At 42.3% G+C, this 16880-nt stretch overlaps 1 protein-coding gene across 1 annotated transcript in view; it reads right to left on the reverse strand.

The window, feature by feature from the left end:
• LOC120022330 (F-actin-uncapping protein LRRC16A-like) overlaps nt 1-16880 on the reverse strand; it is a 41441-nt gene that overhangs the window by 16182 nt on the left and 8379 nt on the right. The window contains exons 3-24 of the mRNA XM_038966225.1: nt 16745-16795; nt 9078-9137; nt 8863-8984; nt 7707-7804; nt 7532-7602; nt 7195-7268; nt 7007-7082; nt 6374-6462; nt 5435-5529; nt 5134-5220; nt 4946-5049; nt 4578-4655; nt 4080-4156; nt 3805-3909; nt 1852-1921; nt 1485-1566; nt 1294-1393; nt 1128-1182; nt 852-1024; nt 668-736; nt 466-559; nt 233-331 (exon numbers count right to left, since the gene is read on the reverse strand). Coding sequence (XP_038822153.1) covers nt 233-331; nt 466-559; nt 668-736; nt 852-1024; nt 1128-1182; nt 1294-1393; nt 1485-1566; nt 1852-1921; nt 3805-3909; nt 4080-4156; nt 4578-4655; nt 4946-5049; nt 5134-5220; nt 5435-5529; nt 6374-6462; nt 7007-7082; nt 7195-7268; nt 7532-7602; nt 7707-7804; nt 8863-8984; nt 9078-9137; nt 16745-16795 — 1929 coding nt within the window. The remainder of the gene's footprint in view (nt 1-232; nt 332-465; nt 560-667; nt 737-851; nt 1025-1127; nt 1183-1293; nt 1394-1484; nt 1567-1851; nt 1922-3804; nt 3910-4079; nt 4157-4577; nt 4656-4945; nt 5050-5133; nt 5221-5434; nt 5530-6373; nt 6463-7006; nt 7083-7194; nt 7269-7531; nt 7603-7706; nt 7805-8862; nt 8985-9077; nt 9138-16744; nt 16796-16880) is intronic.

Genomic DNA, 16880 nt, shown 5'->3' on the forward strand with positions numbered 1-16880 from the left:
TCTGCTCATCATTATGGGGTATTGTGTGTAGATTGACGAGAGGAAAAAAACAATTTCATACATTTTAGAATAAGGCTGTCACGTAACACAATGTGTAAAAGGTCAAGGGGTCTGAATACTTTCCGAAGACACTGTATGCAACTTTCATTTATCCAGTGGAAACATTTATCCAAACAAGTGCCGATACATGAAAATTAAAGTTACAGGTCAAACATTTAAACAGACGGGTCACCTGTTGTGTGGTGGTCATGACAATGCCTTGCTGGAGACGGTAAGCTTGCTCTTGGAGGTATTTCCGAGTCTCGTGGTTCCTTAGTAGATACCGCTCCATCTGTAGAGATAAATAAAAAATAAAAAAGTTTATACAGGAAATGTGACATTTTTTGCATTTGTTATCAGTGAGAATTGATCTCAAATTCTGTCATCAGTTAATATCTACCATGCAGCCAAATGTGAACGTTTAACCTTTAGTAGGGCATCCTCTGTTTTCTCAGGGCTGGCCTTGAGTGCCTGGGCAGCATCGATGATGGGGATAGGCATGAAGCGGATGGTCTGGTTCCTGAAAGAGACATGTAGCTAAGTGTATGCCTACTCACATATCCTAACCAAAATATCCATGTGAAGAAGAGTATGAATAGAATGAATTGTGACACACACAGATACATACTTTTCTAAAGCAGATGCCACATCCTGGAGGCCTTGTAGGCTGACATTGTTTTTGTCCCACATAACCGTCCTGTACAAACGCATTACAATAAAGAGCAATAGAACACAGTAGAATCAATATTAAACAATATTGAAACATGAGCAGTTGACCCTAGTGGGCATCTTCTTGAGCCTTGACCTCTTACCTGAGCTTGGTGTTGATCTGCAGGGCCTTGGCCAGCATCTTGGCCCCCATGTCTCCCATGCCGTTGCCGCTGATGTCCACCCGGGTCAGGCTGGTGTTGCTGCCCAGCGCGTTCAGTACGATGGACAGATCCCCCTTGAGCTTGGAGTCGGCCAGGGAGAGGGACGTCAGGGGCTACGTGACAAACAGGTTAGTTGAACAATGGTAATGAATGGTTAGACACATTTTGTTTATGCAAAGCTGTTATGGCTAAGTGTCACCATAACAGCCGACTCACCGATTCCTCCTCCTGTATCATGTGCACCAGGTTGTCCAAGACTTGAGACAAATTTCTGTGGAAAGACATGCACACTTCATTACATTCCAGACAGAGAGGAGGATACAAACAGGAGGATATGGTTAATTTACATTTTTTCTAATTACAAGGTAAGTAAGACCCGTACTTGGATTTGATGTTATTGAAGTTCTTGCCCAGTGAGAGGTGGCGGATGGAGCGATTTCTAGCCAGCCACACTAAGAGAGTGGTCAGGTCTGAATCCAAACCTGAGCATAAAATATAAACACAACATCAAGTCAAAATCAAGGTATACAATGTTCAAAATCACTGTAAAAACAGTGTCTACTCGGGCCTCACCGTTGTCTGAGATGTCCAGCCTGGAGATGTTGGGAATCTCAGCTATGCAGCCCTCCAGAATCTGAGCACCTCCAGATCTTAGCTGAAGTAAAAGGGAGAAATAAAAACAAAAAACAAAACATTTAGAGAAAGGATAGCAATTGCAATCCAGGATAATATCCATACATGTATTTTGGTGATTTATTTGATTGCCATTCAGGGTACATAAGTCAAGCTAAGTAATTAAAATCAGTATATTCAGAACATCAGCCCAAATAATAAAGGGGTGTCAAGACATATTTTAGAATTTTATTTCAGAGTAGACTTCCCTTTTAATTTCTCCCTCAGAGAGAAATGCCAGGATCTAGGCAGTAGTTCAGTCTCTTACCTCACAGCTGCTGATATCCAGTGACACTTCACTTAGATTAGGATTGCAGCCAAGACCTAGTAAAAGTGCCCTGAGGCGAAAGACAGTCATTAAGCTTCTTTTCTATTCAGTTAAATGAACAAAGCAAAGCAGACTGAAGTATGCAGGCAGTACAGAGTTGGTGTGGTTATATTGCTTTCTTGTTCACAGCATCTTTAAGTAATGATTCTATAACTACTTAATTATTTTTTTCAATGAAGCAACAACAAATATAATTACTGAACAACTATGATATCCTGTCTAAAATATACATCACCATTTATAGATATGTACAGTACCAGTCTGAAGTTTAGACACACTTAATCAAGGGTTTTTCTTTATTTTTACTATTTTCTACATTGTAGAATAGTGAAGACATCAAAACAATGAATAACCCAAAAAGTGTTTAACAAATCAAAATATAAAGGCACCCTTTGCCTTGATGACAGCTTTGCACACTCCTGGCATTCTCTCAACCAGCTTCACCTGGAATGCCTTTCCAACAGTCTTGAAGAAGTTGCTGAGCACTTGTTGGATGCTTTTCCTTCACTCAGCGGTCCAACTCATCCCAAACCATCTCAATTGGGTTGAGGTTGGGTGATTGTGGAGGCCAGGTCATCTGATGTGGCCCTCCGTCACTCTCCTTCTTGGTCAAATAACCCTTACACAGCCTGGAGGTGTGTTGGGTCATTGTCCTGTTGAAAAACAAATAATAGTCCCACTAAGTGCAAACCAGATGGGATGGCGTATCTCTTCAGAATGCTGTGCTAGCCATGCTGGTTAAGTGTGCCTTGAATTCTAAATAAATCACAGACAGTGTCACCACCAAAGCACCGCCACAGCACCACGCCTCCTCCATGCTTCACGATGGGAACCACACATGCGGAGATCATCCGTTCACATACTCTGCGTCTCACAAAGACACGGCGGTTGTAACCAAAAATCTCAAATTTGGACTCATCAGACCAAAGGACAGATTTCCACCAGCTTAACGTCCATTGCTCGTGTTTCTTGGCCCAAGTTTCTTGACCCTCTTCTTCTTATTGGTGTCCTTTATTTGTGTGAATCAGGCCTTTATGGTCAAATTGCTGCAGTCTCCTCTGAACAGTTGATGTTGAGATTTGTCTGTTACTTGATCTCTGTGAAGCATTAATTTGGGCTGCAATTTCTGAGGCTGGTAACTCTAATAAACCTATCCTCTGCAGCATAGGTAACTCTGGGTCTTCCTATCCTGTAGCGGTCGTCATGAAAGCCAGTTTCATCATAGCGCCTGATGGTTTTTGCTGCTGCACTTGAAGAAACTTTCAAAGTTCTTGAAATGTTCCGTATTGACTGACCTTCATGTCTTAAAGTAATGATGGACTGTCGTTTCTCCTTTCTTATTTGAGCTGTTCTTATGGACTTGGTCTTTTACCAAATAGGGCTATCTTCTGTATACCACCCCTAACAAGGCACACCTGTTAATTGAAATGCATTCCAGGTGACTACCTCATAAAGCTGGTTAGGAGAATGCCAAGAGTGTGCAAAGCTGTCGTCAAGGCAAAGGGTGGCTACTTTGAAGAATCTCATATAAAATATATTTTGATTTGTTTAACATTTCTTTGGTTACTACATGATTCCATATGTCTTTACATATAGTACAAAAAAAAAGTATGAACGTATGTACTTGTAAGTCGCTCTGGATAAGAGTGTCTGCTAAATGACTTAAAATGTAAAAAATGTAAATGTCTTATTTCATAGTTTTGATGTCTTTAGTCTTATTCTATAATGTAGAAAATAGTACAAATAAAGAACTAGTAGGTGTGTGCAAACTTTTGACTGGTACTGTACATTTTCTACAGAAATATTCTCCAGTTTTCTATATCATATTTTCATTCTAGGTTTAATACAGTTAATTGGAGCAAATGCCATGAATGGAGTACACTGCAAGCTCACTTGAGCGCCTCCAGGGGGAGTTTGGTTCCAGACAGGTTGACACTGCTCAGAGCCAGGGCAGTGCCAAAGAACTGCTTGAAGGAATGCGGCACATCTTTACTTCTCCTGTGGGTTTTAAAAGAAAACCAGCACTTTGGTTATGCCTTCTGGAGTTATCAGGAGTTCTCACTCAGATACTTTGAGCGGTACAGGACACACAGACATAGAAATCAACAGCAACTATTGAGCCACAACTATTGAGCATAAGCAAGTGATTTTGTTGTTGTATGGATCACCTGCTAGAGAAAACGCTCTTAGACATGTTGAGCACTGAGAGGTGCTTGAGAGAACCTCGTAGAAGTGAAGTGCAGACCTTGAAGACAGGAGTTGAGCATTTGAATAACATAGGCCAGCAAAGTGACATCTCAGTCTAGAGAGCTAAAGACAATATCTTATGAAAGGGACTGGCCATTTGCTTAGCAACAACTATAACGACAAGCTCCACAAATATAACTGTATAAAAAGCTAATTCAAATGATGTTATTTCCCGATTTAATAATAGCGATATCAAAAGCAGACGGCATGCTACTTATAAAACAGTGCTCACATGATGTCCAGACATGATATGTTCACTTTCATTGCATATTATTACAATTATACTAATCTAGTTAATGTCGATTATTGGTTAGGTTAAGAATAGCTGTATAATGTGCCCATAAAGAGGGTTAAAGTCCAATCATTGCCTAGCGATAGCAGTGTGAATTTGTCTTAGCATTGGATGAGGGTTCACTCACTTGGTCCAGACAGCAGTCGCTGTTGGACAGGTCCAGAATTGCTAGACTGTTAGGTTGACCCAGGAAATTGTACAGATTCTGTGAAAAGAGTCAGAGAAATTATGGAGAACAACAGAAAACACAGAGTACAATGAAGGGGGAATTAGATCTATGGATTTCAGTTAATATTTAAAATCTTATTTCACACTATTTCTGTGGCCTGTGCGAAACATATGAAAGCCAGGACAGAACGTTTAAGTGTTTGATGTTGCTGCCAATACAACAGCGATCTAAGATCAATTTTGCACTCCCTCCCTTGATTAAGGTTAGGCTTTGTGGAGCTGATCCTTGATCTGTGCCTAGCAACTTCTACCAGGAGAGGTACATACTGGGAGGTCGTCTCCTCGGAGTGAATTCCCACAGAGGTCCAAGTGTGTGAGGGTAGTGGGGACAGCAGGGTTGGCACTCAGCGCCTGGGCAAGACTGTTAACCCCTAACCACACAAACACAGGAAGTTCAGAGGAAGTGACATCACACATGACAGTTGGCAAGTAAATTGGTCATGAATTTACAGTACCTTTCTGTGATATGGAGGTGTTTGAGAGGTTCAAATGCTTGAGACCCATTGGGAGTTTGGCTAGCTGTGCACTGAGAGCAGATACACCTAGAAAAAAAATGCATCACATACTTATGAACAAACGTATAACCTCTCATGAACTTGAAGCTTTGAGACGCACATTTTGCCATTGATACGATCCATGCCAATGTAGGACAGAATACTAGAAGCTAGAATTCTAGATTAGTGCAGTATCCTGTATCATTGAATATCACTGAAAATCTTTAAATATATATTTTTGAAAGCAGGGAGTTTGTTGTACCCTTGTCCTCCAGGGAGTTGTTTGTGAGGTCGAGGGTGTGAAGTACAGAGGCAGGGTTGCAGGTCAGAGCGTTGGCTAACTTCTGTGCAAAATCACTGTGAAAATATCAAGAAAAGACACAGCTCTCAAAAATACTTCAACTGGTAACTATTCGGCAGAAAAGAAAAAGGAGCACTTTGTTGCTGCGTAAATCTGATCGATTTGGGGTGGCCAGTAGACAGCCCTCATAGCCTGGTTCCTCTCTAGGTTTCTTCCTAGGTTCTGGCCTTTCTAGGGAGTTTTTCCTAGCCACCGTGCTTCTACACCTGCATTGCTTGCTGTTTGGGGTTTCAGGCTGGGTTTCTGTACAGCACTTTGTGACATCAGCTGATGTAAGAAGGGCTTTATAAATAAATGTGATTGATTTATTGACAGGACAAACAAATAGGCTTACATTTCGGCATGAATCCCCTACCTCAGAGCCTATTGAAAGCCTTGTTTGTCCCGTCAATAAATCGATCAGATTTACGCAGCAACAGAGTGCTCCTTTTTCTTTATTCTGCTGGATAGTCACCAGTAGTATCCTGGGGTAAGGAATGTTTTGGGGTCTCTCAGTCAAGCACCTGATAGCCCAATTGAAAAAGGGTGTGAAGGGTGTTTTGGTATATATTTTTTCCACAGCTCTACTCAAGTTACCGCAGGATTTTCAACAGGAAGTGCATTTCTGATAATAGTCAGAGTCATGTGTTTAACTACCGCGCGAGCTTGCTCCCTTAATTTCACACTGGACAGCATGTATGGAATGTAGCTGCGGTCGAGAGCATAATTCATTATGAAACGGTGTGTGTGTGTGTGTGTGTGTGTGTGTGTGTGTGTGTGTGTGTGTGTGCACCCTCATCTGGGTGTGTGTGGTGGATAAGATAAAGCCAGTCTAACCTATTACCAGTGCTTAGTGCTCACCTTCTGAGACTTGCATTCTCTAAAACCATCTCCTCTAAGCGACTAGAGCGGGCCACAACTCGCAGGATTTGTTCACATATATCTGTGGACTGCAAGCAAACACTTTAGTGTGAAAAGCAGCAAGCTCAGGCTTGTGTAAACACAGATGCATAACTTACTGTGCAAAAAAAAGTCAAACCTGTAAACGCATAAACACACACAGTGCTTGAGCAAACACACACACACCTCCTATGACTAAGTATCAGCAGCAGTCACACCATCCCTGACTAATAAAGCACTTGTTGACATCTCATCCTCATGCCTCCTCTCTCCCTGCCACCACCAGAACACACACACACAGCTGTCCTCTTCCTGCTGCGGCCAGTGTGCCCTTTACAAAGAGTGTTCGGTCACTCCTGGAGCACAGTGGAAGTTATTTAATAAAGAACTGTTTCAATGCATTATACCCACAGTACAGGTTTTAAGTTCCTACACTTTTCATCTAACTCATCCACCTTTCTCCACGAGTGGCATGCCTGCTTCTCCAATTCATGCATCTCAGTTGAACTGTAAGATTACAAATATTTCTTCCCTTCACAAGTGTAACATAAAATGGAACATTTTGTCACCAGTATGGTTCAGAATGAAATGTACCAGTTTGTAGTCCTTTGAGGAGAGCTTAGTAAACCATTGGTTATACTCCAGGACCAGAATGATGGCCACCACATCTCTGAAGAAGAAGGAAATAGCATTGGATTATCAAAAATAGAATGGTATAAAGACACTATTGTTCACACAATTTAGAAATATGGCAGCTGTGAAAAAAGGAAACGTGAAGGTACCTGTTCTCTAGATGTACGAAATCCTGCAGGTTCAGTTCTCTGGTGTCCTGGGTTTGATAGATTGTGTCCACATCCTGTTGGGCAAGATGGAGAACCCAAGGTTGGAATGATTCAAACAATGGCAAAAGTAGAGTTGATATAGCTAAAGTAACTGACACGATGTAAATCCAGGTCAACATATTTCAAGAAAGACCATGTTAGGCATCTGAGCTAAAGTTTCCGGTCTACACGAAACGGAATTCAAGCTACTGTAACTCTATGAACTACCCCTGCTACATTATAATCAAATTAGCAATATTAACTGAAATGGAAGGAGACTACATTTGTGTATACTAACCCACTGCACCTCCTCTCTGAATGGCAGACCCAGCTGGTCGCAGAGACACCAGTACATGTGGGAGAAACCACCTACGAGAGAATGAGAGAGATGAAGACAGAAAGTCAACTATGTTATAGATGGGATTTCTGTTATATTTTTTTTGTGTGTAATAAGCTCTTTATTATAACTTCACCACATGGCCCTAGGTCTGTGGTGGCCTGGTCCTCCCAGAGAGACTGTAGGGCGGCCGTCCTCTCAGGAGGCATCAGGGTCAACTTCTTCATCGCCTTCCTTTCACAGTGCAGGGGACACACCACAAACTGTCACTTTACCAGGTCATCTTCGGTCACTATCGTGTCATCCCAGAGGACAAAGCACACACTGTCACTTTATCATGTCGGACATGAGTAAAGTGAGAGGGAGTGACCGACTGAACAAGTACACAAGTGAGTGAACGAGTACACAAGTGAGTGAACGAGTCAGTCGCTAATACATGTGCCTGGATGAGTGAAAGAATAAAGAACTGACAATAAAGAAAGCACTGGTAACTAATATTGTTCCGTACACATTGAGTAACCGCGGCATTCAAACGAGGCTGCAACAAAAACTAAATGGGACTGTAGCGACCGTGTTGGCATCAAAATCCGGGGTGTGAACTACGTTTCTATTCAAGCGTTGATTGACATGTTAATGGACTAATAGTATTCGAGAAAACATGAAGAAAAAAAAACTTGACCCCTCTGATGCAGTATGTTACATCGTGACGTGTCACAACGTAACGTACGGCACGCATGATGCAACTCAGTGTGCCGTACAGCCTCTTTCCACCACGGGTAGCGATTCTCACGCAGATTAAAAACAAGAAATGATCAATGGTGAGTGTAACGGTGAGATTAAAGTTAATTACTCGGGAGTTCATCAATAGTTCATTCAATCAATAGTAAAAAAAAGTATTTTTTTTAAGCGAGCCATCAGGACGCTTAAAAGCCGTGACAGCAGCGGTTTACTTGTGACGACAACTTTAGCGCCCCCCCTACAACCCCTATTCAAATTCGACACAAACCTTCAAAGAGGGATGTAGTAATGAGACATTATATAAACTCTTTATAGTGTTTTATTTACATTTTAGAGGTGATAAGTTGGACAAATCGTGTGAAAAAGCCGTTTCCCCACACGACATATCTCCCCTTTCACTCAGTAGCTTTCGCTTCCCCCTCCACCATTTTTAAAATACTTGGAAATATTACATTTTATGGGGGCTAAAATAAAGGTCAAGTGTACAGAACACTGCAATGTACGGTAGTTCGCTAGCTACCATTAACAAAGAGAGAGGGACAGAGGGGACCTACACTGGGGACAGGCCTGGACAGATCCTGTGTAGACAGGTCCCAATGTGGGCCACCACCTCATCCACATCCTCCACAGAGCCAAGCTTCAGGGACAGCTGGCCTCGGTCATACTTCAACAACAACTGTAGGGGGCGCAACAGTGACAACTGACACAGTCTGTAACATGTTTGGCTTGAACAGAGGTTGTTTCATGTTTAAAGCCAGGACTATCTTACCTGAGTGGGCTTGTTACTAGTGATCCCTTGTATATCCAGGTAATTGAAGGTCTGTTCAATCTGAAACCACACACACCAAAAAAATATCTGCACTATACTCCACCAGAAATAGAAAAGGTATTGAATCATAAAACGGTGGACATCTTCTAATCCAAATCTGAACATGTTGGAAAACATACTGATAAAAACAAAAAAAATGAGACACACAAGGACACTGTCTTTCACAGCTATAACACGAACACAGACAAACACAAAATCACAAACGAGCCCTGCAATAGATGGACAAACCCCCAAAATAACCCAACACAAAAACACATACACAGCTGGTAGGATGACAGGGGAGAGAGGGTAAAGAGGTCAAACTAATCCAGAGCTGCTATCAACCCGACGCCAAAGGCCCAGGGTTAAAGAGAAAACCTCCCCCTCCAGCTGTTGAATCCCTCCATTGTCTTCGCTCGGCACCCAGAACTCCACAGGCAAAATTTACTCCCAGGAAAAACTGAGCCTCTGTCTTACACAGACCAGAGCGTATAATAATCTAAAAACACTTTCTTGCATTGACTACAGGATACAGGAACAATAAATGGTAACACTTCAGCCTGAAGGAATGCTTTATGATTAAGTGTATAACTTGAAATAAGCATGTAGCTTAGTGTTAGCAAAATCACCTCAGTGTTGTACCTTTCCAGAGGTTACGAGTGTAACACTAAAATCCAGCAGAAAGAGGAAATAACATAAATTGTTTTAGGGCTCTGAAAATACTGTAACTTCTCTTTAAGTGCATGGGTTTTAATGACTAGCAATTGAAGAAGTACAGTGCCTTCAGAAAGTATTCACACCCCTTTCATTTTCCACATTTTGTTGTGTTACAGCCTGAATTTAAAATAGATTACTTTTTCGATTTTTTTGTCTCTGGCCTACACACAATACCGCATAATGTCAAAGTGGAATTGTTATGGCAAGCCTAAATAAGTTCAGGAGTAAACATTTGAATAAGAAGTAACATAAGTTGCATAACATACGTTGCGTGTTTAACATGGTTTTTGTATGACTGCCTCATCTCTGTACCCCACACGTATAATTATCTGTAAGGTCCATCAGTCGAGCATTGAATTTCAAACACAGATTCAACCACAAAGACCAGGGAGTTTTTCCAATGCCTCGCAAAGAAGGGCACCTATTGGTAGATGGGTAAACATTTTAAAAAGCAGGCATTGAATATCCCTTTGAGCATGGTGAAGTTATTAATTACAATTTGGATGGTGCATTCATACACCCACGCACTAAAAAGATACAGGCGTCCTCCCTAACTCAGTTGCCAGAGAGGAAGGAAAACACTCAGGGATTTCACCATGAGGCCAATGATGACTTTAAAACAGTTACAGAGTTGAATGGCTGTGATAGGAGAAAACTGAGGATGGGATCTACAACACTGTCAATTGTAGTTACTCCACAATACTAAACTAATTGACAGAGTGAAAAGAAAGAAGCCTGTACAGAATAAAAAGATTCCAAAACATGCATCCTGTTTGCAAAAAGGCACTAAAGTAAGACTGCAAAAAATGTGGCAAAGAAATTAACTTCATGTCCTGAATAGAAAGCGTTATGTTTGGGGCAAATCCAACACATCTCTAAGTACCACTTTTCACACAGTACTTTCAAGAATGGTGATGGCTGCATCATGTTATGAGTATGTTTGTCATCGCCAAGGACTAGGGAGTTTATGATAAAAATAAACCGAAGAGCTAGGCAAAGGCAAAATTCAAATCGAAAAATCTGGTTCAGTCCGTTTTCCAACAAACACTGGGAGACAAATTCACCTTTCAACAGGACAATAACCTAAAACACAGTACTGCTTACCAAGATGACATTGAATGTTCCTGAGTGGCCTAGTTACAGTTTTGACTTAAATCGGCTTGAAAATCTATGGCAAAACTTGAAAATGGCTGTCTAGCAATGATCAACAACCAACTTGACAGAGCTTGAAGAATTTTTTACATACATACATAATGGGAAAATCAAAAGAAATCCACCAAGACCTCCACAAGTCTGGTTCATCCTTGGGAGCAATTTCCAAACACCTGAAGGTACCATGTTCATCTGTACAAACAATAGTACAAAGTATAAACAACATGGGACCACGCAGCCGTCATACCGCTTAGGAAGGAGACGCGTTCTGTCTCCTAGATATGAACGTACTTTGGTGCGAAAAGTGCAAATCAATCCCAGAACAACAGCAAAGGACCTTGTGAAGATGCTGGAGGATACAAAAGTATCTATATCCACAGTAAAACGAGTCCTATATCGACATAACCTGAAAGGCCGCTCAGCAAGGAAGAAGCCACTGCTCCAAAACCGCCATAAAAAAGCCAGACTACAGTTTGCAATTGTACATGAGGACAAAGATCGTACTTTTTGGAGAAATGTCCTCTGGTCTGATGAAACAAAAATAGAACTGTTTGGCCATAATGACCATCGTTATGTTTAGAGGTAAAAGGGGGAGGCTTGCAAACCGAAGAACACCATCCCAACCGTGAAGCACCATCATGTTGTGGGGGTGCTTTGCTGCAGGAGAGACTGGTGCACTTCACAAAATAGATGGCATCATGAGGCAGGTAAATTATGTGGATATATTGAAGCAACATCTGAAGACATCAGTCAGGAAGTTAAAGCTTGGTCGCAAATGGGTCTTCCAAATGGACAATGACCCCAAGCATACTTCCAAAGTTATGGCTTAAGGACAACAAAGTCAAGGTATTGGAGTGGCCATCACAAAGCCCTGACCTCAATCCTATAGAAGATTTGTAGGCAGAACTGAAAAAGCGTGTGCGAGCAATGAGGCCTACAAACCTGAATCAGTTACACCAGCTCTGTCAGGAGAAATGGGCCAAAATTCACCAAACTTATTGTGAGAAGCTTGTGGAAGGCTATCTGAAACGTTTGACCAAATACTAATTGAGTGTATGTAAACTTCTGACCCACTAGGAATGTGATGAAAGAAATAAAAGCTGACATAAATCATTCTCTCCACTATTATTCTGACATTTCACATTCTAAAAATCACGTGGTGATCCTAACTGACCTAAGACAGGGAATTTTTACTAGGATTAAATGTCAGGAATTGTGAAAAACTGAGTTTAATTGTATTTGGCTAAGATGTATGTAAACTTCCGACTTCAACTGTACATACATACAGTGGGGCAAAAAAGTATTTAGTCAGCCACCAATTGTGCAAGTTCTCCCACTTAAAAATATGAGAGAGGCCTGTAATTTTCATCATAGGTACACTTCAACTATGACAGACAAAATGAGAAAAAATAATCCAGAAAATCACATTGTAGGATTTCTAATGAATTTATTTGCAAACTATGGTGGAAAATAAGTATTTGGTCACCTACAAACAAGCAAGATTTCTGGCTCTCACAGACCTGTAACTTCTTCTTTAAGAGGCTCCTCTGTCCTCCACTCGTTACCTGTATTAATGGCACCTGTTTGAACTTGTTATCAGTATAAAAGACACCTGTCCACAACCTCAAACAGTCACACTCCAAACTCCACTATGGCCAAGACCAAAGAGCTGTCAAAGGACACCAGAAACAAAATTGTAGACCTGCACCAGGCTGGGAAGACTGAATCTGCAATAGGTAAGCAGCTTGGTTTGAAGAAATCAACTGTGGGAGCAATTATTAGGAAATGGAAGACATACAAGACCACTGATAATCTCCCTCGATCTGGGGCTCCACGCAAGATCTCACCCCGTGGGGTCAAAATGATCACAAGAACGGTGAGCAAAAATCCCAGAACCACACGGGGGGACCTAGTGAATGACCTGCAGAGAGCTGGGACCAAAGTAACAAAGCCTACCATCAGTAACACACTACGCCGCCAGGGACTCAAATCCTGCAGTGCCAGACGTGTCCCCCTGCTTAAGCCAGTACATGTCCAGGCCCGTCTGAAGTTTGCTAGAGAGCATTTGGATGATCCAGAAGAAGATTGGGAGAATGTCATATGGTCAGATGAAACCAAAATATAACTTTTTGGTAAAAACTCAACTCGTCGTGTTTGGAGGACAAAGAATGCTGAGTTGCATCCAAAGAACACCATACCTACTGTGAAGCATGGGGGTGGAAACATCATGCTTTGGGGCTGTTTTTCTGCAAAGGGACCAGGACGACTGATCCGTGTAAAGGAAAGAATGAATGGGGCCATGTATCGTGAGATTTTGAGTGAAAACCTCCTTCCATCAGCAAGGGCATTGAAGATGAAACGTGGCTGGGTCTTTCAGCATGACAATGATCCCAAACACACCGCCCGGGCAACGAAGGAGTGGCTTCGTAAGAAGCATTTCAAGGTCCTGGAGTGGCCTAGCCAGTCTCCAGATCTCAACCCCATAGAAAATCTTTGGAGGGAGTTGAAAGTCTGTGTTGCCCAGCAACAGCCCCAAAACATCACTGCTCTAGAGGAGATCTGCATGGAGGAATGGGCCAAAATACCAGCAACAGTGTGTGAAAACCTTGTGAAGACTTACAGAAAACGTTTGACCTCTGTCATTGCCAACAAAGGGTATATAACAAAGTATTGAGATAAACTTTTGTTATTGACCAAATACTTATTTTCCACCATAATTTGCAAATAAATTCATAAAAAAATCCTACAATGTGATTTTCTGGATTTTTTTTTCTCATTTTGTCTGTCATAGTTGAAGTGTACCTATGATGAAAATTACAGGTATCTCTCATCTTTTTAAGTGGGAGAACTTGCACAATTGGTGGCTGACTAAATACTTTTTTGCCCCACTGTATATATACACACACACACACACTAGCGTTCAAAAGTTTGGGGTCACTTAAAAATGTCCTTGTTTAAATTTTTTTTTTTTAAGTCCATTAAAATAACATCAAAACAAACTGTTTTTCTGATCAATTTGATGTCATTTTAAAAATGTGCAAAAAAATGTGCTTTTCTTTCAAAAAGGACATTTCTAAGTGACCCCAAACTTTTCAACGATAGTGTATATACATACATACATATATTTTTTTAAACTAGGCAAATCAGTTAAGAACAAATTCTTATTTACAATGACAGCCTACCCTGGCCAAACCTGGACGACGCTGGGCCAATTGTGCGCCACCCTATGGGACTCCCAATCACGGCCGGATGTGATACAGCCTGGATTCGAACCAGGGACTGTAGTGACACCTCTTGCACTGAGATGCAGTGCCTTAGACCGCTGTGCCACTCGAGAGCCCTATTAGTGTTTTATTTTTCGTAAATGTTTTACAAATGTTCAAATTTTTCTTCCCCTTTGACATTACTGAGCATTTTGTGTAGATCGTTGGCAAAACAATGAGAATTAAATCCATTTGAATCCCACAAAATGTGGGAAAAAGTCAAGGGGTGTGAATACTTTCTGAAGTCACTATATTTGCAAATCACCCCATTCATAAAATGCGCAGTTACTGGTATTCATTAACCAGTACATTACCGCCCGGAACAAGTGAGCAGGTCCCACCATATGCCATGACATTTGATATTTCTACCCACAATGCAGCTGTGAACACACAGCCTGAAGGAAAGAAAAACAGTCAATACTTTCTGAAAAACCTAAACCTTAAGGGAGAGAAAGATCTGCAGGGACTTGCTCCTTGGGCCAGTCACTCTACCAGAAAGAATTCCAGAAGCGGTCCTCGAAAACAAGCTGGGGCACGCCCGGAGATTGACTAACCAAACATTCCCAAGGAGGACCATCTGGGATGACTGGGGGCCGTAGGAAGACAGTCAGTCTAATTAAGTTCTCAATACATCCAGACAGAAGTCATCCCATACTCAAACCTCTACTTTCTATGTGTTGTAATGGAGTGAATTTCCTGTCCGTCATCTTCATTACATTATTAGACCGCACATAAAAGGGAGTAACAGTGACTGCAGTGATTTCAACTTCACAATAAAAAAAAAAATTGTCCTTTAGTAATATTAGTATTAACAAATGTAGCACCATGCAGTACACTGGTAAACTAATCTTCAAACTACTGTAGTACGAAGATACACTACATGACCAAAAGTCAAACATCTCATTCCAAAATCCTCCTCTCTTCTGGGAAGGCTTTCCACTAGATGTTGGAACATTGCTGCGGGGACTTGCTTCCATTCAGCCACAAGAGCATTAGTGAGGTCGGGTATTGATGTTGGGCGATTAGGACTGGCTCGCAGTTGACTTTCCAATTCATCCCAAAGGTGTTTGATGGGGTTGAGGTCAGGGTTCTGTGCAGGGCAGCCAAGTTCTTCCACACCGATCGACAAACCATTTCTGTATGGACCTTGCTTTCTGCACGGGGGCATTGTCATGCTGAAACAGGAAAGGCCCTTCCCCAAACTGTTGCTACAAAGTTGGAAGCACTGAATCATCTAGAATGTCATTGTACGCTGTAGAGTTTATTATACATTTTTGTTACTTCTTTCCCCAATTTCGTGGTATCCAATTTGTAGTTACAGTCTTGTCTCTTCGCTGCAACTCCGGTACGGACTCAGGAGAGGCGAAGGTCGAGAGCCGTGCGTCCTCCGAAACACAACCCAACCAAGCCGCACTGCTTCTTGACACAATACCCACTTAACCCGGAAGCCAGCCGCACCAATGTGTCAGAGGAAACACCGTGCACCTGGTGACCGTGTCAGCGTGCACTGCGCCCAGCCCGCCACAGGGGTTGCTAGTGAGCGATGGGACAAGGACATCCCTGCAGGCCAAACCCTCCCCTAACCCGGACGACGCTGGGCCAATTGTACGCCGCCCCATGGGTCTCCCGGTTGCGGCCGGCTGCGACAGAGCCCGACTCGAACCCAGAACCTCTAGGGGCACTAGACCACTGCGCCACTCGGGAGGCCCCACTGTGTAGAGTTAAGATTTCCCTTCACTTGAACTAAGGGCCTAGCCCGAACCATAAAAAAACAGCCCCAGACAACTATTCCTCCTCCACCAAAGTCTACAGTTGGCACTATGCATCGAGCCACGTAGCGTTCTCCTTGCATCCGCCAAACCCAGATTCAGCCGACGCTTGGCATTGCGCATGGTGATCTTAGGTTTGTTTGTGGCTGCTCAGCCATGGAAACCCATTTCATGAAGCTCCCGACGAACAGTTCTTGTGCTGACATTGCTTCCAGAGGCAGTTTGGAACTTGGTAGCGAGTGTTGCAACTAAGGACAGACGGTTTTTAAGGGCTACGCGCTTCAGCACTCGGCGGTCACGTTCTGTGAGCTTGTGTGGCCTACCACTTCGCGGCTTAGCCGTTGTTGCTCCTAGACGTTTCCACCTCCCAATAACAGCACTTACAGTTGACCGGGGCAGCTCTAGCAGGGCAGACATTTGACAAACTGACTTGTTGGAAAGGTGACATCCTGCAACGGTGCCACGTTGAAAGTCACTGAGCTCTTCAGTGAGGCCATTCTACTGCCAATGTTTGTCTATGGAGATTGCATGGCTGTGTGCTCGATTTTATACACCTGTCAGCAACGGGTGTGGCTGAAATAACTGAATCCACTCATTTGAAAGGTTTTCCACATACATTTGTATACATAGTGCATTTGATTCATAGGAAGATCAAGATATACAATAGCACACACAATCAAACACACACACAGTGTCTCATGTGCATGTACTCACTCTCACTTCTTACCTTGGTGGGGACCCTCACAGTAAGCAGAAATCCCCGATGGGATGCCAAAGCCTATAGAGGAGAGCGACAGATCAGAGAGACATAACGGAAGTCAACAACTGTACTATGTGTACTGAACAAAAATAAACCCAACACG

The sequence above is a fragment of the Salvelinus namaycush genome, chromosome 27, assembly GCF_016432855.1.
Source record: "Salvelinus namaycush isolate Seneca chromosome 27, SaNama_1.0, whole genome shotgun sequence".
NCBI classification, from domain to species: Eukaryota; Metazoa; Chordata; class Actinopteri; order Salmoniformes; family Salmonidae; genus Salvelinus; species Salvelinus namaycush.